Source organism: Podarcis pityusensis, assembly GCF_964106645.2.
Source record: "Podarcis pityusensis genome assembly, chromosome: 10".
Classification (NCBI taxonomy): Eukaryota; Metazoa; Chordata; class Lepidosauria; order Squamata; family Lacertidae; genus Podarcis; species Podarcis pityusensis.
The window spans coordinates 23,300,901-23,324,633 of record NC_138035.1 but is presented as its reverse complement, the minus strand read 5'-3'; the positions used below and the strand labels follow the sequence as shown (position 1 = coordinate 23,324,633).

General features: G+C 42.4%; 1 protein-coding gene across 2 annotated transcripts in view; it reads right to left on the bottom strand.

Moving 5' to 3' along the window:
- The window catches only part of BRAF (B-Raf proto-oncogene, serine/threonine kinase), a 61,566-nt gene that overhangs the window by 23,589 nt on the left and 14,244 nt on the right, over positions 1 to 23,733 (bottom strand). The window contains exons 4-13 of one of the 2 annotated variants that reach the window (XM_081024012.1): positions 18,799 to 18,902; positions 17,689 to 17,791; positions 14,941 to 15,089; positions 12,949 to 13,065; positions 9,997 to 10,156; positions 8,408 to 8,444; positions 6,030 to 6,149; positions 1,620 to 1,756; positions 1,159 to 1,276; positions 569 to 653 (exon numbers count right to left, since the gene is read on the bottom strand). In XM_081024012.1, coding sequence (XP_080880138.1) covers positions 569 to 653; positions 1,159 to 1,276; positions 1,620 to 1,756; positions 6,030 to 6,149; positions 8,408 to 8,444; positions 9,997 to 10,156; positions 12,949 to 13,065; positions 14,941 to 15,089; positions 17,689 to 17,791; positions 18,799 to 18,902 — 1,130 coding nt within the window. The remainder of the gene's footprint in view (positions 1 to 568; positions 654 to 1,158; positions 1,277 to 1,619; positions 1,757 to 6,029; positions 6,150 to 8,407; positions 8,445 to 9,996; positions 10,157 to 12,948; positions 13,066 to 14,940; positions 15,090 to 17,688; positions 17,792 to 18,798; positions 18,903 to 23,733) is intronic. The other variant, XM_081024013.1, reaches the window with a different exon arrangement.

Sequence of the window (23,733 nt, the reverse complement as noted above, 5' to 3'; positions counted from 1 at the left end):
TGCTGCTGTTCTTTTCTACTGACACCTAGCATTCTTCGGGCTTCTGAGCAGACTCAGTGCTCATCCGGATATTTTTTATTTGGTTTTTTTTTGGGGGGGGGGGGAGTGCCCCTATAGATTTTTTTAAAAAAATATTTTTGTACTCAGGCTTCTCCCAAGCATGTCGATACCTCCCTCTTGTTTCTCAATGATTCCATTTTGGGTATGTAGCTCTTGGCATTCAGCACATGAATTTACTATGAGAGGGAGCGATGGGGGAAAGGTCATCAAGCAGAGCAGAGCCAGGGAAAACAAGGATCCATGAAGGCTGAGAAGGAAGTGCAGGAAAGATTTGCTTTCTCTCTCGTGGTAACATGGATTGACAATGCAGAAGCATCCAGTATTCCCTCACTGTGTGGGCATGAAGACATGCTTATAAGGGATAACACAGGACCAGAAAATATCAGGAAAACACAAACTGCTTTCAGCAGAAGGACTGGGAGGAGCACAGTGTTCTGAACAAATGGCTCAAGCTCACTGGCTTCTCAAGGGAAGTCAAGCCATCAAAATGCAACTAACACAACCTTACCTGAGCACTCCTACTTCATTTTTAAAGGCTTGTAACTGCTGAGGGGTGGGGGCTGTAACATTCAACATTTTCACTGCGACATCACCTGAAAAAGCAGTTTTAAAGAATATCAGCTGTATAATACTGCTGCTCAACTTTTCTTTTTAAAAAGCAGAATACAAAACTCAGATATTGTTATGTGGTGTTCTAGGTGCAAAATGTGGCTTTTCTTCCTTTTGATTACTATTGTCGTGCTGTATCACAAACTGCTTTTGGATGCCTGAGCCCTCCTTTTCGAAAGAGATCTGCTATGCAGCGTAGAACACTGCTGTTCAAAAAAACCGCAAGACTAAAGCTCCACTGGGTGCATAGAAACGTCTGCACAGGATTTGGACCCCAACTACTGCGTTTTCCTTCAAAAGACACTCTTCTCACTCTAGCACACAAACTTGGGAGAGCTTTTACAGAGACAACAAAGAATAAGAGGCCTCAAAGGCATTAACAAAACTGAGATCGGCTTAATCTGCTAAGGTTTTGGTGTCACAAGCTTTAAAATAGAAAAAAAAAATCAACTCATAAATAAAAAATGGTTTGGTGCAGGAATTACCTACCATGCCACTTTCCCTTATAGACTGTTCCAAATGACCCAGACCCTATCCTTTGTCCAACTGTGATCTGGCCATCTGGTATTTCCCAATCATCACTTGAGTCTCGCCGACCAAGAGTTTTCTGCAAGAAAAGCAACCTTAGTAATACATCCATATGTTTTCCTAGCGCAGAAAGCCTTACAACTACACTGGTGTTTCGTATTTTGTTTTTGCTAACCATAAGTAGTTACAACCCATAGTTTGCAGCCATAGTGCATAATGCTACACTAAGTTTACCTCTGCAAATGAAGGGGAGGGGGAATTGGCATATAGGAGGAGGGGGAAGAATAAGTGCCCAAGTGTTTGGGGCACTCCTGATTTTCTAACCACAGTTAGAAGTTTGGGCAGCACAACATCTACACTGAGTCTCTAACGTGGTAAAGCCTGGTTGCCAATTCAATTCAATAAACCAACTTTGGACTTACCATTCTGCTCCGGTCTTCTGAAGAGGAGGAAGACTTCCTCTCTCGCTGAGGCCCCGGGGATTTCTGCAACGCTTTCACATTGGTGAGGGACCCGGGTAAGGATGCAGGTGGTGTGGCAGACAAACCCGTGGTTGAGCCTGTATTTGAGATTAAAAGTCAAAAGTACTTCTGGATTTCTAAAGACATAAACATTCCCTGCTAGGCTTGTTTCACACAATAGTTAAGTGCAGAAACTGCAGTTAAGATGCAATATTTCCAAACATAAAAGGCATTTAAAAGTAAGAGGTAAGACTTAAGAAACAAGTGCACTTAACATACATTTTCAGGTTGCAGTCCTAGCACACTAAATTCAGTTTTTAAAAATCTGCTGATTTCTGTGGGATTGTGCCTTTAATTCACAAAAGAGGAAAGATCAAGCTTGTTCAACAGCAATCACTGCAAACTGCCCAGTTGCAATTAGTTGCTTAATTATTGGACCAGCTCACATGTTACATTAAGCCATAGTTTAAAACAGACTTTGGTGCGCTACGAGTGAGCAACATGCTGCTCAATGCTCATAAGTTCCCCCAGAGCACCTTCCCTGCTCCTGCCACTCCAAAGATGAAACAATCCAGAGTCTGACCGGTTATCTTGTCTGAACACTGATTTGTGACTGGTTTTCTGCAAACCACAAGTCGTAAGTGAAGAGCAAGCCTCAATTACAGCTTGTGGTTTGTCTGGAGGACCTTGAGCCCAGGTTTTGACAACTGGACAAGCCAGACTTTGGCTTATTTGGTCCATGGAGCAGAATCAGGAGTGGGAAAGGAGCACCATGGGAACTTTTGAGCAATGTGGACCTGCGTGTTGCTCATTCATATCAAACTACGGATTTAAACTAATGTGAAAGGGGGACTGGGCCTGTAAAATGAGTGCAAAAGGAGTTAAAAGGCTTAAAGATTTAAAGCCCACCTTAATCAAACAACCTGAAGCACATTTTAGATTTTTCTGGGCTGCACGCATCCTTTCTTTGAGCAGGCAAGATGCAAAGTGAAACCGTGTTTGTGCACTTGGTTTGCCTGTTTTTAAAAGAAACTTCAGACTATTTTATATTTTGTTTAATTCTGCTGGCTTTCCTGACTTGCTACCACTAACCCTGTAACAGCCTTCCCCAAACTGACGCCCTCCAGGTGTTTTCGGCTGTGCTGACGAAAGTTGTGATCCCAAGCACTTGGAGGACACTAGATTAGCAAAGGCTGCCCTAGGATAATCTGACTACAGTTGGACATGAAACCAACTTGGACTCAATGGAAAGAATATTAAAAGGGGAGGCCAAGATCCAGAGAACTGTAAAGTGAGTTCTGTGAACCTAACAGGGTCTATGAAATGCTTCCCCTTCTCAGTTGTTAGGCTTCCCCCACCCCACACGCTACATAGCAAACAGCTCTTGAAGCTGAAGGGAGATATTCATGTAAAGAGATGAACACAAGAGCCACAAATAGGCCTAAATCTACACAGCTTTATAATGCCACCTGAAAGGGAACTAATTCAAGCGGCTGAAGCCTATCTTATAACTGGGCAAAAGATGTTACTGGCCTGGACACAAAAGCAAGGAAGCAACACACAGATGGATTTTGTGCTGAATCCTCTACGAGGCTTCAGGGATTCTGAGCCCTGCAATAACACAGTGTGGGGGTCATGGTTTGTTCTGCTGCTGGGCTTGTGAAGGAGCTGTCACAAAAGTAGTATCCAAGCAGAAGTTGCCTTCTGCTCAACTATCTCATTTACCTTAAGCAGCACCCCACCCTAAAAGCATTCAATAGGAGTATTATTATTTACAGAGCACTACTAGTTGGCACTACAAGAATAAAAATGCAATTTGGGTATTGGAATATCAGAAGCCCAGATTTGGAAGAGTAAAATCCATGACAGTACTATTTAAGTTTACAACTGTTTTCTTTTCCCAACAGAACAATTCTGAGTGCAATCCTACGCCTATTTACTTTAGAAGTAGGTCTCACTGTGTTCAAAGGGGCTTACGCCTCACAAGTGCATTTACGACTTCTGCCTTAGCGGACTAAAGGCTTCTCATATTTCCTGCATCCTGTAATGGGTTGGGGGACCTTACAGCTTTGTTCCTAGACGAACAATTTTTCTCATTGAGGGCTCTCATTGCGCTGATGGTTTCAGCTATAACGAATGCCTGGCTTTTCCCTGGTCTTCTATCCAATTTACTCTCTCCCGCTATCCATGACGCTTCCTTACAGATGTTCCACCTCTGGCTCAGACTGAATAATGCAGCCCAGATTTCTGCATTGAGGCCCTTAACTCCTCTTCTCTGCAGCATCTTTCGGTCTGTCCTCTCAGTCTACACATAACAGTGGTTACTTCTGCTTTTTCTGCACTTGTAGTATCCACCCTTTCCACTCCTATGATGCCGTTCACATCCCATGGTAATGCTGCCTGTTGACTCACAATTTGCTCCTCCCTTGGTATGATTGTAATGAAAAAGCCATGAAGCCCGGGCTGTCTTTTCTCCCAAACCCAGGATCGTGGTTGTTTCTCTTGAACAAACCAGTGTGGCAAACCCAAGGCTTGTTTTTGGCTTTACGTGCATAGTTTATGAGACATCATGCTAAACTAAGTTTTATGCCTTGCTGGTCCTGCTTGTGCCAGGGTAAGAGTGATTGGGCAGGATGCACTAGATTGCTATTCTTTCACAGGGAGTCATTAACCAGGATTTACATAGCAGGGCCAGTATCTATTGGGATTTGAAAATTTGAAGAAAAAGCTCTGTGTGGGGAAATGAATGTGTAAAATTACCATTGGAAATTGCTATTTTTTTAAACAAACTGCTAACTTGGTCTGAAGTGTCATCTTGACACTTTCCAGGAGTGTTGGACTAAATTTCAAAAGACACAGGACCATCAATACAATGCTAATCCCACAGCAGGAGGGGACTGCTCTTATTCACTTTTTAGAAGTGATATTATCTGTACGGTCATAATTAAAACCTGAAACTTTTGAAAAAGCTGCACTACTTATCACAAAACATAAAACCTTATTTAGACAGTGTTCAATCTGATTTATCTGGTTAAACTATTATGAAAGCTACGAGTGAGATCCAACGTGGGTCATACTCACAAGTAAACTAAATGAAATCAATCGACTCCAATAACAAGTTCATCAATTTCAACAGGTTTACTCCGAGTGTGACTTAGTTGGAGATCAATCTATACATTTTGGAAATTATTTAACAAGTGGGGTGAACTGCCTATTGCTTCAAAATGGAAGCATTCAAATTTGTGTGTCGCTGTTTTTGTATGCGTTTTATGGCTGTGCACTGCCGCATCAGAATCATGCTTCAGTTTAACATCTGGGCCACAATCTAGTAGAGAGAGAAAAATATCACTAAGCATGCCCAGTTCTGTGCTAGATTGCAGCCCTGATGCTTTTGCTTAGCAGAATTTGTTTAGAGGCAGCCAAATAGCTACAGACTTAAGTCGAAATGGAACTTGCTTGTGCTTTAGTACACAAACCGAACCTGATTTCAACTGATGTCTGCAGAGTTCTGTAATATATTCCATTAGTATCCAGATTAGTCACAGCCCCAACATATCATCAGTGAGATAAATTATACTAGAAGGTAATTAATTATATACTGAAGTGAGTTGTCAGCAGAATTGTTAGTACTTTGCAACAGTTCTCTGAAAGACAATATTAATTGAGGAGCTCTATCTCAAGCATTAAGTTGAAACTGACAGTCAAGGAAATTAGGAATATCAGTCTCCTCCAAAATCCTGCAAAGCTTTAACATCAGACAGACAACAAGAATGGTTCTGCTGGAACCCCAGCTAGGGTTGTCAACTTTTCTACCAACCTTCGCTCTTGTGACTTTAAAAGCAGGCTGATCTGTTGCCAAGAAAAGGCTTAACCTGTTAATTTTGGCAGATGCAACCTATTGTTAAAGGTACAGGAGTAGGCTAGGCTGTTTTCTTTGGGGTGGGTGAGGTCAGTTGGCAGCCTTTAATAGAAGAATCTCTTGGAGTGCAAAATAGTTTGTACAGATGTTAAGCGTTTGCAGGACCTCTCCTATCCTTATTTCCATTGCAACTAGAGACCCTTGCAACAAGCAACACTTTTTGAAAGGCAGCATGGAAAAAACATCGTCTCTACAATGCTCTATATCCAACGCAGAGTAATTTGTGAGTTTAATAAGGGTGAGTGAAAATGGGTGAAAAAGCACATTCAAAGCATTCCAGCCAGGCCAAGCCAAAAAAACACAAACAAACCCAAAAAACAAAAACAAAAAAGACAGTGTTTTGATAAACTCACACACTTACATACACACGCTGTGAGGGTGAGGCACAAACAGCATCTGTGGTTTTTATTTAGTTGGATTTGGGTGAAAACGAGAAAGAAGAGCCCAACTACCTCTGAACACTGGGCCAGGCTCAAAATCAAACACTATCTCACTGGGGACAGAATGGAGGAGGGGACTGGGAGTCCGGGATTGGTATTTCCGAAGGCAGCGCATCAGCTGGTTCATAGGGGCTGTTAGAGAGAAAGAGACGGGCAGGCAGAGACAGGAAGACAGACACACAGAAGAAATGAAAGTCATGGGACATAACTAAGGTGCTTTGACTCCTAGGCATAGATTGTTTATGACTTTGTAGGGGAGAACCCCATATTTCTACTTTTTTTGTTTTAAAAAAACACACAAAAAAACCAAAAACAAAACCCTGAACAGCATACTTTCAAATGGCAGGGAATTGCTACATATTCTCAGATGCCCAGCAGAGAGCTTATTGACCAGAGTTTTAAAATGACATCATAGTACACAACATTTAAATGTTGGGACAAAATGGGCAAAACTGTTCAAAAGCCACAGCTACCTGGACATACACAATAGTCAAAATGGGCAATATAATTAAACTGGTGGGGTTTGCGGTTTTGATTCACACCTCCGAACTCAAAATTGCAAAGTAGTAGCCAGCTTGTCAGATGGAACCAACAGAAGAAGAAGAAGGAAATCCTGGCTGAAACAAGGTTTGTCTTGGAACACTGAAGTCGTAAATTGCAAATGGGATAAAAAGAAAGGGAGGTGGGGGTGGGACATAAAAGAAGCTATGGAAAGCGAAAAGGCCGGCTGATTAGGGACACATGCTCTCCTGCATTATATGGCAAAGCCCATACTGCGCACTCAAATGATGACGAGCCAAGTCAAAGCCTTAATGTGAAGCCTGGCAGCCAGTTAGCAAATGGAGCTCTAACCCAAACAGGTTTTGCAGCAGCAGCAGCTGCCATAAGCACGTTTGTTACAAGGTGGGGAAAGGATATAAACACACAGTGCTGGCTTTTACTCTCAAGAGTTGGACCCATTCATGAGAAGTCAATTCAAGGCTGCTTTACTTTTTTACTGCATGGGAGCATCTTAGCCACCATACCTGTTGTCCTGGATGCATCCAGACTGAGGAGCAGCAGCTAGATGTTTAGTTCTGTATTGGCACATCAGCTCCTCTGGTGCACCAGATATACACACCACTCCCTTTTAACTAGCTGCCTAGGCAAGCTCCCTCCGCGGCCCAGTTGAGAGTGGCAGTGTGGCCCTGCTGCCCCTGCTTTCTTCCACCCTTGTCTGATGCGGTGCACTCGCGCAAGCACCCAACAGCCCCTCCTTAATGGCAGCTTTGTCACTTCAAGCCCCTCCTTGAGCATGGAGACAGCAGAAGGGATTCTGAAGGCACAACTTTCTTTGGGGCTGTTGCGGGCTCTTCAGACTCCCAAGACCTCCTGCAGAATTTCCTCCGCCTCCTATTCCCCTGTTTCTCTGGCTGCCCCATATCTTCCCCCTCCCCTGGTTGCTGCCACATACATGGCCCAGAACCCCAGAAATCGCTGGCCGTTTACCCTGCATCTTCCTCCTCTGTCCGGTCCCTCAGTCTCCTGCCCATTCCTGACATCCATCTTAAATCGGTATGAATATGCAATCAGGAACAAAATCAATCAATCTATAGGAAAAAGCATACCTTGCTCTCAGACAAGGCACATGTGTCATGGCAGAAGACTTCCTCAACTCTGACTCTCACAACATAGAAGGGAATGCTTCCTTTAGGGCTGTATTTGTAAGGATTGGTTTCAAAAAAATTATATATTGGAAACATTAAAGCCAGGTGCCCTGTTTATTGGGAGCTTGTTTTAAAAATATATCAAAATATGTGTACATCTGATCTATTCTACTACCAAGAAAGTTATGGATATGCTAATGACTGTTGCATTCTCAACAGTCACATAGATCAAGCCTTCGTGGTTCTGAATACCATGAGGATTTTTCTAGGATGCTCCCATGTTGTAAAATTAGAGAGGAACAGTGCTCAGTATTCTGCTCACAAATTGTGCTGGCTGACAGGCCCCTAGAGAGTCCTTGTTGTGTAGGTGTTCTGGTTGTATATCAAGATAGATGGGTGGCACGTTTGGCCTTTTTAAGATAAAAGGAAGGTAAAGAAGTATAACTTTACTGAAGGTCAGTTACCTCCTACTATTCCCATCTGATAACCCACTTTAGAAAAAAAACACAAAAAACACTGGCTACCACTTTGCATGATGTTCTCCCCTCCTCTTCGCCCACAATGGGAGTGAACCACTAAAACTTTTCATCAAACAAACTCAAAGGTCATGGGACAAGCAAGTGCAGCTAAATTTCACTGTTCTGTTTACATTTCTCTCTGTGTCTGTATTTTGCAAAAGAAGGTGGAACAAAGGGGAGGGGGCAAAGCAATGCATTTTTTATGCAAGAGAACAAAATCACTTACCTCCCTCTCCTCGCAACCCTTGATCTCTAATCAACTCCTACAAATCAAAAACAAAGCTGTATGCATCTTATTAATGCATTAATTCAGTTGCTTGTCATAATTACGGTGATATAACACAAATATAAGAAATGTCAACTGACAACAGTTGCATAGATAAAGAAGATGTTTCCTCCTGTCCACAAAATGGTCACTTGCCTGCCAATACCTGCCCACGCATAGGGCCATTTGAACTTTGCTGGGTATGGCAAGCTAAATGAATTAGCAAATAGGGTCAAGAAGCAGCGGGGGAAAGACGCCAGAGTCATGTTCTGCTCTAACAGATAGTCTTAAAATATTGTTCAAAAAGAGCAAGGGAAAATGAAGACTATTGATTGACACTACAAGGAGAATGATGATCATCAATTAGCAGTGTTAAATAGGCAAGGCGTTAAGTTTATGGACCACTTCCACTATGAACAAATAGCAAGCTTCTGAGTTAATACAGATTCATCAAGCAAAATAGAAGTGGCAACTAATTCTGTTTTGGGATGTCCTAGGAGAATAGCATGAGGTAATACCAATGGATTGCAGGCGCCTGTATGCTCAGGGCTATATTCAACGTCATGCCAGTGGATGTGATGGCCCTTCCTCTCCTCCCACTACCCCCCAAAGCAGATTTTGAGGATGTGCAAGGGGCTGCAGGTAGAAGGAGTGGAAAGGGAAGTCCATTGTGAAACTAGATCACCATGGTTGGCTGTCATCCACAGTAATTTTTAGCTGCTGCACACACAAGATCTCACTACCTACCTTGGACTTTGTATTAGACAAATTTAAATAATTAGGGACAAAATGTTCCAGTCAAAAATTTGTTCAGGCCATGAACATGCACACAGCATGTATTAGAACACATTCACCTGTTCCATTTAGTAACAACCACCAAGCTGTAATCAAAGGGTGTGAAATAGTTGGAAATCACATAGTGTGAAATCAACATCGTAATTTTTTATTTTTACCCAGCCATGGCAGCCAAGCTGGGAAAGGATTATTTTTTCTGTATTTATCCCTCCCCATTCTGAAGGCTCTGGGTGGGTAACAAACAATAACGTCTCACCCATTTATGTAGTCATGGACACAGTCTGCCAGACTATCACAGGGTTGGCTGTCACTTAAACAGAATATGTGAACTTGCCCATAACACCAATTCCTGATATTATACATGGGGACTGAAAACTCAGGCAGCATGATGTATTAAGATCCATCACTGTGTATGTGAGTTTGATCATCAGAGATAACGCAATGCATGGCTCAGAATCTGCAGCCGATTAACAAATATCCCTTTCCTTCTCCTCCAAAGAGTTCAAGAATGGACACACACACACAGTTAAAAGACAGTCTTAATTCTCTTTCCAACCCTATACACCCACTTGTTCCTCCACCCTTGGAAGAACAGGAGGTAGCGGCAAGAAGGCTCTGCTATATAAGCTGGGAGAAAGGACTTATCCAGGTTATCAAGTCCTATGGCCCATTGTTTGCCCACCCCTTCCTCAAGTAGCATAGCAAAGGAAAAGAAACGTTCTGCTTCTAAAGACCAAGCTTAGGTGGCAACTTACATCAATGTTGACAGGCTCTATAGTGTTGATGTGCACGTTGGGGGCAGATGAGGAACGGTCTCGTTGACCAAACTGATTCCGATGGTCTTCGTCTGCTGGTCGGAAAGGCTGGGGTATTGGAATGGATTTTGAAGGAGAAGGACCAGGGAGAACTGATGGGCTGAGAAAGTCAAGGCATAAAAAAGGTTAAGGTCTGCCAGGATCCCTAGTTATTGCAGAGAAGATGCAACTGGAACCATCTCCACCCACTTGAATCTATTTGCCCGCTGAGATTTATTTTATTTAATTTATATACCACCTGGAGGTCTCAGGGTGGTTCACAGAAAAGATCACAATATATAAAATCAAAATAAGAACAATAACCCAATACCCCCCCCCAAAAAGAGCCACATTTTAAAAGGGTATAGGCTGTCAATCGGGTCAACCAAAGGCCTGGTTAAAAAGGAACATTTTTGCCTGGCGCCTAAAGGTGTATAACGAAAGTGCCAGGCGAACTTCCCTAGGGAGAGCATTCCACAGATGGGGAGCCGCTGGAGAGAAGGCCTGTTCTTGTGTTGCCACCCTCTGGACCTCTTGAGGAGGCGGCACACGAAGGAGGGTCTCAGAAGATGATCTCAGGGTCTGCATAGGTTCATATGGAAAGAGGCGGTCCTTGAGGTGTTGCAGTCCTTTGCCGTTTAAAGGCTTTACAGGTCAAAACCAGCACTTTGAATTGGCCCCGGAAACTAATTGGTAGCCAGTGCAGTCGGACCAGGATTGGTGTAATATGCTCAAACCGTCTTGTTCCAGTGAGCAACCCGGCTGCTTAATTCTGCACTAGCTGAAGTTTCCAAGCAGTCTTCAGAGGCAGCCCTACGTATAATATACTAATATTATAGTATTATATATATTGTGTGGCTCTTCCATGCCCCCTGCCACCTTCTGAGGTAAGCCTGGCCTCAGCATCTGACACTTTGGGCAGCTGCCAAGATCTGGCGGGTGCTGATCTTGGCACAAGATGGTCCCTACCCACTTTTCTGCCCCCCTCCCCCAACATCCTAGGATCAGTTTTTATATTGCTTGGTGCAAGGCTAAGACATCCACAGTCTGGAGTGATTCTGTACCAGAGCATTGCAAATCTAAAATGGTGGGCACACCATGGCTGTCTGCGCTTCAGACAACTGCTACAAATCCTGCCCCAACCCTGGCTAATATCACAGAATACGGAACTGGCTTCCTTGGTTGGCTTCTCTTCACCTGTATTTTGTCCTCAGCTGAAGACCAAATCTGTGGCTCTCTGCTACTTTAAATGCTTTGTAAGAACTTTGTTTTGTTACTTCTTTTTTTTCCACAGACTTCAGCTAGTAAGACAACTGTGACTGTTCCTGGACTGGGGGGCAGCATAACCACAGCAGTTCAGGCATCGGTAGCTTAAAGATAGGACTACTACAATGCCACTCTGCTGGGGCTTCCCTTGTGCTCAGTCTGGAAACGGCAAGTTAGTGCAACATGTTGCAGTACAATCACTTATAGGAGTGAGTGTCAGCAGATTACACCTGTGCTCAAAGATCTGCACTAGTTGCCAGATCACCACTGGTCCAAGTTCAAGGGGTTACCATTGGTATATAAAGCCCTTAACAGGTTGGGACCAGTTTACTTCAGGTATAACTCTGATGCGCAGAACTTGCACTTCTAAAGGTGCATCACAATCTTCATTCTACATTTGTCAAGAGTCAGACATTTAGTGCTTGGAAACACCTTGCCAAATGATATTAGGCAAGACCCATCACTGTATTCTTTCAGACATCTACTTAAAATGTTTCTGTTTTTATTCAAGTGCATGCTTGGTTACAGGTGCTGTTGTATTTCGTTGTTTTTAGCAGTTTTTAAACGTTTCAGATATTTTGCTGTTGTTTTTAAGCCACATTTTCATTTCAGAGATGTTTGCTGCCCTGGGCTCCAATGGGTGGAAGGGTAGGACGTAAATTTGATAAAGACAATAAATAAAAGAATTATTTTTTACTCTGGAGTGTGCTTTTTTATAAATTGTTTTACTGACTATTTAGGCGAGTCAACTTGAGCACTTCTTTGGAAATGGAAAGGTAGGATAGAAATTTACCTCAAAATAAGTCTACAAACACACACACAACACCATTCATGGTGTCCAAAATGATGAACCAGAAAGATGAATGATGGCATCAGCCCTGCACCTCAAATATGGACCCTATTAGGGTACATGCAAAATGTTAAGTAAAGACACAGTTGCAAAAGGTTTGTATGAGAGGGCAGGCCTATCACATACAGAAGTACATACCTAAGCTAAACACTGTGAAGTGCTAACCAGTTTTCTGTGGTGTCCGGATCTGGAATTGAGGTTAACTAAAACCAGAAATAAATGCTTCCAAAATTGTCCTCCTGGCTAAGGAGGAGGAGGAGACAGAGGTGAAGCATTCCTGAACTTCCCAGTGGTTCATGCGTGTCATGTTAAACTGTGATTTGTGAACACAGCCATTGTGTCAGGGGAGCAATCTACTCACAAACAAAACTTGGGAAGGAAAAGCACTCAAGCTCCACTTTGGGCCAATGTAGAATGCTACAATAGCAACCTCCCAACAACTTCTGCTTATACAAATCAGATCCCTTTGAAAGAAAGAGAGGTTTCCCATGCCAAAGCTGACCTTTGTTGCGCAAACTGTTTAAGCCGAAGCATCTAGAGCAAGCAGTAAACAGCAGTACTGTAACCGAGGCCAGAACAAACAGATGAGTAAGGATGAATAAATGCTTCACAAAGTTTTCCTCATTATTATCATCGCTATTTTCTTAAGCCCTTGTATAAAAATCACTTAATTTCTATTCATTATATTGATATAAATGAGTGTAGACACCCAGTTCCCCTCCTCCTGAATCCCAAGCCTCCCTTTCAGAAACTACAAACCCACATTATTATTAGAACAGCAGGATTTAAGAGCATACCCAGGCGAATCTGAGGGGGCCACTGAAGTGTATGATCCGGATACTGGGGTCGTCTCTAAGGAGGCCTCCTCTTGCGGTATTGGGTGATGTTCAAAGAACTTGGAGACAAACAGCAAACTGTGAGGCAAAAACAAAGAAAAACCTAACTTGGGCAAGACCCAGAAGTTTCACAACGTAAAACGTATGAGGAAGAAAACATCATAGGTTAAATTACATGTTTCCAAGAGAAAAGACGTTGAAAGGTGACACTACAGTTTTGTAACAGTAAAGCAGGAAAGTCAAATGTCAGAGATTCGAAACATTTTATTTAGATCAGTTCTTAGCATTGTAATATAATGGCAGGACACTTACTTCTGTGAGGTGTAAGCTGTGTCCTGCTTTTCCATGTATTGCAATGCTTCACTTCCAAAAGGGATTTTGCTATAAAAAGGGGGGGGGGGCAGCTCCCTGTCCAGTTATTCCAGTACTCCCCAAAACATTCTGGCACATTTGCCACTATAATAAACTTAAAATTGCATTTCCCCACCTCCTCTTCCTATCAGGAGAACACAATGTGACATCACCACAACCTGGCTAAGTACGCCGGCTTTATTTGGAGGGGGAAAAGGGGCTGGCTTCAAACAGGGCTGCCATTTTGGGCCTGTGGCCCAAAGCATAACATCTACGTTCTACACTAACATACAGTCAATTCTTTGAAATGGTATTCAAGCAATATTAAGAAGCGGCTTCTAAATGCAGACAAGCAATTCAGAAGTCGTTTCTCAAAAATATGGAGATAAGCAAGAAGCAAATCTGTTCGGAAACAATACATCTCAAAGATCTCTGCCATATGAGCATTTTTAAAATGGTTTCACCAATCTCTGATCATTAAATAAGAGAAAAGCCTCGTGTAGTAGTTTATCAGTGCTTGGGCCATAGGCTGTTCACATATAAGGTGGATTGGGTACAGTACACAAACCAGTAGTATAAAATACTGCATAAAATCTTGTTACTACCTAGAATCATGTATAAAACCCACATCTTAAAAATTCTGCATAAATATATATATGTAGTATATATAACACATGTTGAAAGGGTGAAATTTAATACAGATTTTTTTTAAAAAAATAGCCATTAAGAACAATTATGGCTAAATAAGAACATCCTCAAAGTAGTCGACTGCAATCTCTTTAATAACTCATCCGGATTTTCACTGCTGCTAGGCCAAAAAGAGAGACTTTGTGGGTTACCCTACAGTCAGTATCCAACAAAAGGTAGAAAACCTTTTGTGAAATGGTATTATAGATGGGGCATAAAAACTGCTACTTAAAGTTTTGTTTTCCAACTTGGCAGCAACAAAACAAGTAGTCAGTTACTTTATGAGGATAATTTGATTTCATTTTCTATAGTCAAGTACAAGAGTCTACATATGAATATGAGGCACAATCCTTCCCCTTTGGGACCAAAGTATAGTAGCTGAACTGGTTTTTAAAGCTTGTATTTTATTCTTTAAGAAATCAAAACCCTGTGAGGTCTCCCACCACACTTTTACTGCCTTAGACTCCTTTCTTGAACTTTTGAATTACTTTTGCCAAAGATAATCCTAGTTCACACAGAAAGCTTCAAGGGACAACCAACGGCTTGGTCCTATTGTGCCAGCAAAGAAAAACAGTGGCTACGGTGCAAAGACTCATGGGCAGACACCCTACCGCATAACTTGGCCTACACTGCATTTAAAGCACAGGCACATTATACTGCGATAACTGTGACTGTCAGACTGTGTAGGTCATGCTTAAAGCTTTCATTTATGGGCTCTCTGGAGCACAGGGCATACTAGCCACATTTGTCTAATTCTGTGGGAGAGGCAGCCTAGGAGGAGAGACGTCCCCTTTGCATACAAAGGACGCCACCGTGGCAATATCAGTACAATACACTCGTGTGCTGTTGTGACCGCTTATGTGTGCGGATTCAGAAAAAGAGCATTTAAACCGCAGAGAAGTTTTGATTACTTACTCAAGCTGATCATAATTCACGCACATCAACGGCACCTCTGTACTACAACGCTGGTGAAATTTGTATCCACAGGTCTGACAACGGAACCCCTGGAAAAGCAGCTTTCGACAGAAGTCGCAGAACGCTAAAGTGAAGAATGTCTTTCGTACCTATGCCATCAAGAAAGCAGGCATGAGAAACAAGGCCCTCTCGCGCCCGCTAAAACTGCAATGTCATCTCGTCGGAAAAGGGCCGATTCAAGCTCCTTTTAAGTTACATCGAAGGTATTACTCTAAAAGCCCTATGACCGAAAAGAGAGCTGTAATCCTGACAAACGGTTTGCTAATTTAACTGACAGAAGAACCCCCACAGTTCTATTGTGTGTAATAATAATTTAGTGCATATTAAGTGCAATACAAATCCTTTAATACACATTTGTGTTTACAAAGCAGTAACTCAATTTTCATTGATGCCTGGAGATCTGCCCCTTCTTGTTTTGCGCCTGCCTTCATGCAACTTTACATTTCACGTTTCTATGGCAATTTTACCAAGAAACAGTTTATGAAAGAAAATGGCTCCTGAGTTTTCAAACAGAGAACCATCACATGTGCAAGGTAACCTAGTGAAAACTGTCTTCCTTCTGGAGCAGTTTGTGAAGAGTAGATAAAGGTAAAGGGACCCCTGATCATTAGGTCCAGTTGTGGCCCACTCTGGGGTTGCGGCGCTCATCTTGCTTTATTGGCCGAGGGAGCCGGCGTACAGCTTCCAGGTCATGTGGCCAGCATAACTAAGCCGCTTCTGGCGAACCAGAGCAGCGCACGGAAACACCATTTACCTTCCCGCCAGAGCGGTACCTATTTATCTACTTGCACTTTGGCGTGCTTTCGAACGGCTAGGTTGGCAAGAGCTGGGACCGAACAACGGGAGCTCACCCCATCGCGGGGACTCGAACCACCGACCTTCCAATCGGCAAGCCCAAGGCTCTGTGGTTTAACCCATAGCGCCACCCGAGTCCCTTGTGAAGAGTAAGGTCCATGTAAATGATATAATACCATACCAGGCAAAGCCTCCCCATTTCTAGCTACACAAGGGGAGCAGAGAGCTCCCTGCTCTTGCAGAGTTCCACCTACCATAGCTAGCAACTAACATTTGCACATTTGCCAAGTTCTATCTAAGCTCTGGGCACTGTTTTTGTTTTTTATCAAACAATAAAATGAGGGTGCGTTTCTTTTAAAAATCATTATAGCTGAAGTACTCAAGTAGAAAAGTTATATCAAAGGTTTAGAGATCTGCACATTTTATTTAGCAGAATCTGAAAAGATTTAAAATTGGTAGAATGCGAAAGGCAGGTTAGGTAGCAATGTCTACTTAAAGCAAATAAAATAGACAAAATACTTTAAGAGGATGCTATCCAGAGCATTTTTATGCAACTATCCTCCTTGGGTTCCAGTGAATGAAACAAAAATGAAGTACCAAAGCTGTATTTTTAAGAAGGCCTCTCCATATAATAAACCTAAGACACAGAAGTCCTTTGGTGAAAAAGCCATCCAGATAATTTGCTTCCACCAGATTCCACTTAAATTGTCATTCCTTAGGTCAGGTTGTCTCTCAGCGCTGGCATCACTGATGCGACCAGCACAACTCTGTAACAGGTTTATTAGTTGCCTGCTGGTGTGCAGCAAGCAGGAGATCACCAAATACATTCTTTTCATAACACAATAATATATAACAAGCAGATTTTGCTGCTCTTTCATGCTCCGGTGTATTTAAAAATCTGGTTCACATAGGCATTTTATTAAATTCCCCATGAGAATGCTGCTATTTCTAAAGAGCCACACTTTATTTAATGACAAGTAAATTGCTCTCAATCATGGACAATTTACATAATTCTTCCTGCAATTATGGCTTCAGCCTTGAGATTACAATGATATGGAAGCAGACTGCATGATTAAAATAAGCATGCAAAACGAACTAAAGGTCATCTCGTCCAGATCCCACTTTAAAACAAGATTCTAAATACATTTGAGCCATTGATTTACCCTCATCATACAGATTACGCCTATAGTCTCACCATTATTCACCTAGAAGTACTGTAGATTCATCTAGAGGTAGAACCTCCACTCAGCAATAAGTACAACGTTGCATACAATTCACCCCAATCTGCATTTCACAATGTGGCTTAACCAGGCTTGGAAGAAGATACTTGTCTGCTTGCCTGTGGTGAGTGAGAATTGCCTCTAGGAGACTAGGAAGACAAACTTGTATATGGGGGGAAAAGTTTTTTTTTAATATACTGAGTTTGCTGAAATGTACAAATGGCTATCAGGTGTGTACACATGTAAGAAGGTGGCTGTAGCGAAGGGGAAATGTGTTGTATAAAACACAAATATTCTACTCAAAAGCAGCAGCTGTCTATGCCCATGGCACAGCAATTTATTCTGTGAAAACAATTTTTTAATTTATTTCATTTATATATTGCTCTCCAGCAGAGAATTCCAAGGCAGTTTACAGTAAAAAACCCCACAAAAATACATAACTGTTTAAAAGGCCATAGACCGTTTAATTAGCCAAAGTCCTGGGAGAAGAGGAATGTTTTCCCTTGGCGCCTAAAGATACATAATGAAGGCACTAGGCGAGCTTCCCTGGGGAGGGCATTCCAGAAACAGGGAGCCACTGCAGAAAAGGCCCATTCTCGTGCTGCCAATTTTTCTTTTCAGAACATAATAAAACCAGATGCAACACCAGCAGGCGTTGTAGGAAAATACTTACAAAGTTGTGTGTCGTAAGAGGTACATTCTCCAAGACTTCCACATGCAGTTCTTCGCCTGTGAGCCAGGAAATGTCTGTATCCCAGCCAATGGGCTTTTTCTCCCTGCAGTGCAAATGAACTCCATGAGCAGATATGGGGGGCGGGTGGAGGACAGTAGTTCGGATTTGTTTTTAAGCCTTCAGTCGCTAGAAGCTTCAAATGGCAAGAAGTTAGCATGGATTTATCACAATTAACTGTGCTGCAAATTACAAGATAGAGACTTAACTCTCTCCCGCAATTCAGATCACAAGATCTAATGCAGGAATGAAGAACTTTTTGCCCTGCAGATGTTATGGCTACAGCTCCCATCCCACTTGCTGATGGTCATGTCAGATAGGGCTGCTAGAAGCTGGAGACCAACAACATCTGGAGGGCCACAAATCTCCCATCCCTGATACACAGCATTAAAGAATGGATGGCTCTTGAGTTCCAGAACCTAAAGTAAACCTCATTGTTTTGCTAGGTAAAGAATATTTCTCGGGTATTTGCCTCCACTATTTAAAAACTCTACAAAAAGTTTAGTTAATGAGAAGGGCACAGTTTATACAGAAAAACCAAAGGGAAGCAACTGGGAAGCTGCTAACTATCTACTATATATTTTCTGAAGTTGTTTGTATGCATTAGGACACCTCTTCAGATGCCATAACCAAATATTGAATGATAATTTGTGAGATCAAGAAGCAGGTTTTCTCCTATGTTTGGATACAAATGGGTACTGTTTTGAATCAAGATGGTGGAGTGAACCTTTCAAAACTGCACATATGTTTTTGGTTTCTTAGAAACACTGAGAAACACGGGGTACAAGGCTGCTAGTATACAAGAGAGAGCACTGTGAGCAAATCTACTAGCAGGAACAAAGAAAAGGATTCTCTCCCACCCTCAACCCACAACCACTGCTAAGGGGCATAGAGTGAGATTTTGCCTATGCTTTGGAAAACAATTTGTTTAAAATATGAAGTGAATTGTTTTTATCTTGATTATTCATGCACTTAAAACACCCAGAAAGAATCACTTTAGCAATCATTCCCTCTTCAACTCCTACCCCAAACCATACTACATACAAACCATACCCATCCTGTATTCGGTAAACTGCACAGCACTCTGGGATGAGACCTCTCATCATCAAAGCTTTCTTTAAACTGTCACGGACTGTAACTCCACATCTTGCTGGAACCTGCGAAATCAAAATCAAACCATTAGCACTACCTCAGCTTAATGTATTTCTGAAGCCTTAAAAGCATGCTGCAGTTTACAAGTGGATCCATGTGAGCATCTACTTCAGAGGTCCGGCTCTGGGTGCCCCCAACATCAAATAAAGAGAGATGGCAACCAGAAAGAGAAAGAGAAAGAGAAAGAGAAAGAGAAAGAGAAAGAGAAAGAGAAAGAGAGAGGGGCTTCTCAGTTGTGAAATATCCTCCCTAGCAAGACTCACCTGGTTGTTTTGGGTACCAGATAAGGTATTTTTAAAAATTCTCCTAGCAGTCTAAAAACTGTGATTTTAAAGTTTTGAATTGTAACCCACTGTTTACATGCTGATGATTTTTGGCCATGCTGTGAATCTGTCTTGTCTTGAAAGGTTTTGTAAATCATACAGAGATGGTTATTGGGCAGCCTCAATCAATGCTGTAAATAAATAAAAGCTCTACTGAACCTGACTGGCTGGTGTTCAATGGTATACTGCCTCTAAATATGGACCATCCATCTAGCTATCACAGCTGTTGATAGACCCTTCACAAATTAGTCTAAACCAGGGATGAGAACCTGCGGTCCTCTGTATGTTTTTGGTCAACAACAATGCCTGTCACCCCGAACATTGGCTCTGCTGGCTGGGGCTGACAAGAGTTGGAGGTGAGCAACATCCGGAGGGTCACAGGTTGCCCTTGTGATATGATAGCCATTTTCAAATATATAAAAGGATGTCACATAGAGGAGGGAGAAAGGTTGTTTTCTGCTGCTCCAGAGAAGCGGACACGGAGCAATGGATCCAAACTACAAGAAAGAAGATTCCACCTAAACATTAGGAAGAACTTCCTGACAGTAAGAGCTGTTCGACAGTGGAATTTGCTGCCAAGGAGTGTGGTGGAGTCTCCTTCTTTGGAGGTCTTTAAGCAGAGGCTTGACAACCATATGTCAGGAGTGCTCTGATGGTGTTTCCTGCTTGGCAGGGGGTTGGAATTGATGGCCCTTGTGGTCTCTTCCAACTCTATGATTCTATGATTCTCTACTCTAAACCCTTTCCAAGGGGTCTAAGGTTGTAGTTATCAGCACGTTTTAGGGCAGTGGATTCATGTTTCCATTGGGTAATACATGAAGGAATGCTTCTCTAACTCCTGCTCTGCCCTTTGGTGTGGGCTGAGTTTAGCTGCTGCCTCAAAACTGCCAGGAAAAGAGGATGAGTCCTCCCCACCTGACCCCCATTATAATATTAATAAAATTTATTATTATTATTATTACTACTACTACTACTACTATATACCCTGCTTTTCCCCCTGATGGGACTCAAGGTGGCTTACAGATAAAAACAAGAACTGCTAAAAACATAGAAAAGCCAATCATTATGGGTTGAGTGAGTTCTAGTTGATGCCCCACTCATCTTTGTTTCCAACAAGGAAGGACTAAGGGACTTCTAGCTACTTAATGCCTCAGAAGTTCTTAGTGGTGCTGCTGCCTCATACAGCACCAGGGAAAACCAAGTACAATGGCAGTATATGAATTCTGAACAATCCTGGCTTCATCTGGTCTCCATCTGGTCACCATTTCTGTTCCTCTACCAGATCTGAGTACAGTGGCACCTTGGTTCCCAAACGGCTTAGTTGTTGAACAAATCGGCTCCCAAACGTTGCAAACTTTGAAGTAAATGTTCCAGTTTGCAAACGTTTTTCATAAGCTGAACGTCCAATACAGCTTCTGCTTGAGTGCAGGAAGCATTTGCAGCCAACCGGAAGCCGCACCTTGGTTTTCGAACAGTTTGGGAATCGAACAGACTCCCGGAACGGATTAAGTTTGAGAACCAAGGTACCACTGTATTCTATTTTCAGAATCTTTTTTAAAATGCTTAGAGCACCTTTGGGGGTTATAAAATGGGATATAAGTATTCTGCAATAAGTAAATGAATGTTATTGGTCATAAATACAATTTTTCTGAAGTTCTTTGCCTCTTCCCAATGTGCACCCATGAAGAAAAGTTGTACGGTTGACATTTAATGTGACCATTTTCAAATTCCTTTCAGGTAAGCTCACACTGCCCTCTCTTTTTCTTAAGTCATGAAGGGACAGCAGAACAGTTTATACCCAAGTACTGACAACTGTTGTTAAGAAGGAGCCTGGTCACCACTGGCAACTGGAAGCTGTCCTCAGGTAACCATGTGGTGACTCAGAGCCCCTTATTTATAGCACATTCCCAAGAAGTACAACACTTAAAAAAAAAATCATCTAAACATGGTCATTTCTGCATTAATTGGCCTCTGCAATTACCCATCTTAGTCAGCGCCCAGTCAGAAGCCTCTTGCAAAGCCTTTTGCAAGAGAGTACTGCTGCTTGTATGCTTTCCGTGCCTAATAAATACTCAATAAATTAAGCTAAGTTAGCAGTTTGTTAGGCTTGACACATGTTTCTTCGGAAGGAGATCTTATCTCTTCCTGTTTATATTTTCCTTGCTCCGAGCTTGAGTCATAGAGCTAAGTGTTCATGTGCTCACTGGCTAGTTGCATCTTCTTAAGCAGCAGCATGTCTGAACTATCTTATTAAGAGAAAACAGTCTCAAAATTGCCTTTGTATGAAGTCTGAGAACTATGCAAAATTAACCATCGTCATCTTTACATTCATGTCCTGTTGGTGCACATGGGGCTCCCAGGCAGTCACTGATCCAGGCCTACATTGCTTTAAGAAAAGTGGTGGCGTCACCTGCCTTCAGACTATATACTGGACTATTCCATCAGAGAATGAGGAGCTTGAGTAATGCTTAGAGGCCATCTCGTCCTTCTTGGGCTTAGCCCTGGCAGTTAAAAATAAAGGCTTGGGCCTAAGTTCTAGCAAACCCTGGCTCAACATAAAGAAGGGTGGAGGCATGTTTCCTTGCAAAGTGCTGCACAGCTTTCTTGTAAATAGGTGCCTGCCAGTTTAGGCAAAAAGAAATTTGCTTGGTCTTTGGTCAATCAGAATCTGAAGGAAAGTGAGGAAAGAAAAGCTCCTCTGATTCCTCCCCCCCTTGTATTTTTCTTTGTGCTGCTTCAAAGAAACATCATGGGGTTTCTTTTTTAAAAAGTTCCCATCTTTTAGGCTTTTTCTAAACGCTATTTTGCAATCCCAGAAGAGGTCTTTTTTAAACATACACAGCAACAACAGTGTTTTCTTAAGCCTGAGGCCAGAATTCCCTGCATCAAAGCCATTTTAAAATTTAAATATGGCAGGATAGTAACTTGCAAGGCTACATTTACTTCATCATTCCATCAATATGCCCTTTTGGACTGATATGCTCTGATGAATTTTGACCAACTCTCACCCAGTATCTGGTGCAATCTCCTGCTGACTACAACCATCTCTAGAGGAGGAAAACTAGAGATGGAAATATGTGGTTGAGATAATATGCCCTCCTCAATTCCCTCATTCTCCGATGCCTAAACCGCACAGTAGCATGCGCTAACTGCAAACCTCATGGGGAGAGGTTCCTGGCCTGCAAATTCACCAATCTGAGAGGATCTCAAAATTAAGGCTTCGATTCTATGTATATTTACAAGGAAGTAAGCGCTCCTGAAATTTGTAGGACTCTCTTCCAAGTAAAACACGCATAGGATCCAGCTGTAAGAAGTTTATTTAGGATGCACAGGTCCAATGTAAGAGAAATTTCTCCAGTCCGGTGGGCTTTCAGAAATCTACCTCTGGGAGAGGATTGCATACATATACTGGGCAAGGCAAGTAAAGTGTGGAGCACATGCTGCAGATATCACCCATCCTGCACCGGGCAGTTAACAAATACAAAGGATGGAGGAAGTTTCGGCTACTTGAGACAGCTTCTGTGGGACTGTCTTGAATTCCACACCCTCTGTTTACATTCATCCAAACCAGGTTGCGTATGCACCAGAAAACGCACAATACAGTGCTACCTCTGGTTACGAACTTAATTAGTTCTTAACCTGAAAGCGTTCTTAACCTGAGGTACTACTTTAGCTAATGGGGCCTCCCCCCGCTGCCGCGTGATTTCTGTTCCCATCTTGAGGTAAAGTTCTTAACCCGAGGTACTACTTCCGCGTTAGCAGAGTCTGTAACCCGAAGTGTTTGTAACCCGAGGTACCACTGTACCTTAGAAAGCTAGAAAATCAAAATTGGGTCCTACAAAATAGATTCCTATAGCAAAACAGGACTCTTCTTCACAGACTTCCCTCAGAGATAGGTATCCATCTTGTGTTCCATTTGCTCTGTTCTTACCACCCGCCCCTTGCAAATTCATGATTCAGCTGCTACAACAACGGCCAGCTGGTCACCCCTCGGAGGAGGGAATCCTGGCTTGGGACCAGCAGCAAGAGTAGGGATATATGCAATATTAAAGAGACAGCACGACAGGGGTTGTTGCATGTGCTTTCCCCCTTATGAACTATATTCCCCAAAGCTTTTTCTATGCTGAAGTGTTAGGTCTATTACATAGTGCAATTACACAGCAACCTCAGCTCACCCTGTGTAGCCAGCTGTAATTTCTTTGGGCACATGTGTTTTAATTAACGTAACGTAGGAGACCAACTTTCCTCATTGCCTTAATTTTTTGAAAAAAGTCTCTTTATGTTATGACAGTGTGCTGCTCAGAACCTTTTGAAGCACGTCTGCAATTAGACAGAAGTTCAGGAGATGTACAGAAGCTGTAGTGTGTGATAGTTGCCTAGTCAAATCTCAGAAGTCAGAGACAGATCTGAGCAAGATTCCCAGGGACTGGAAAACAAGGTTTCGATTCCCCAGATAACACTCTGCCACTTCCCACAACCAGCAAAATATTTCCCGCATGAGTAGCTAAGAGCC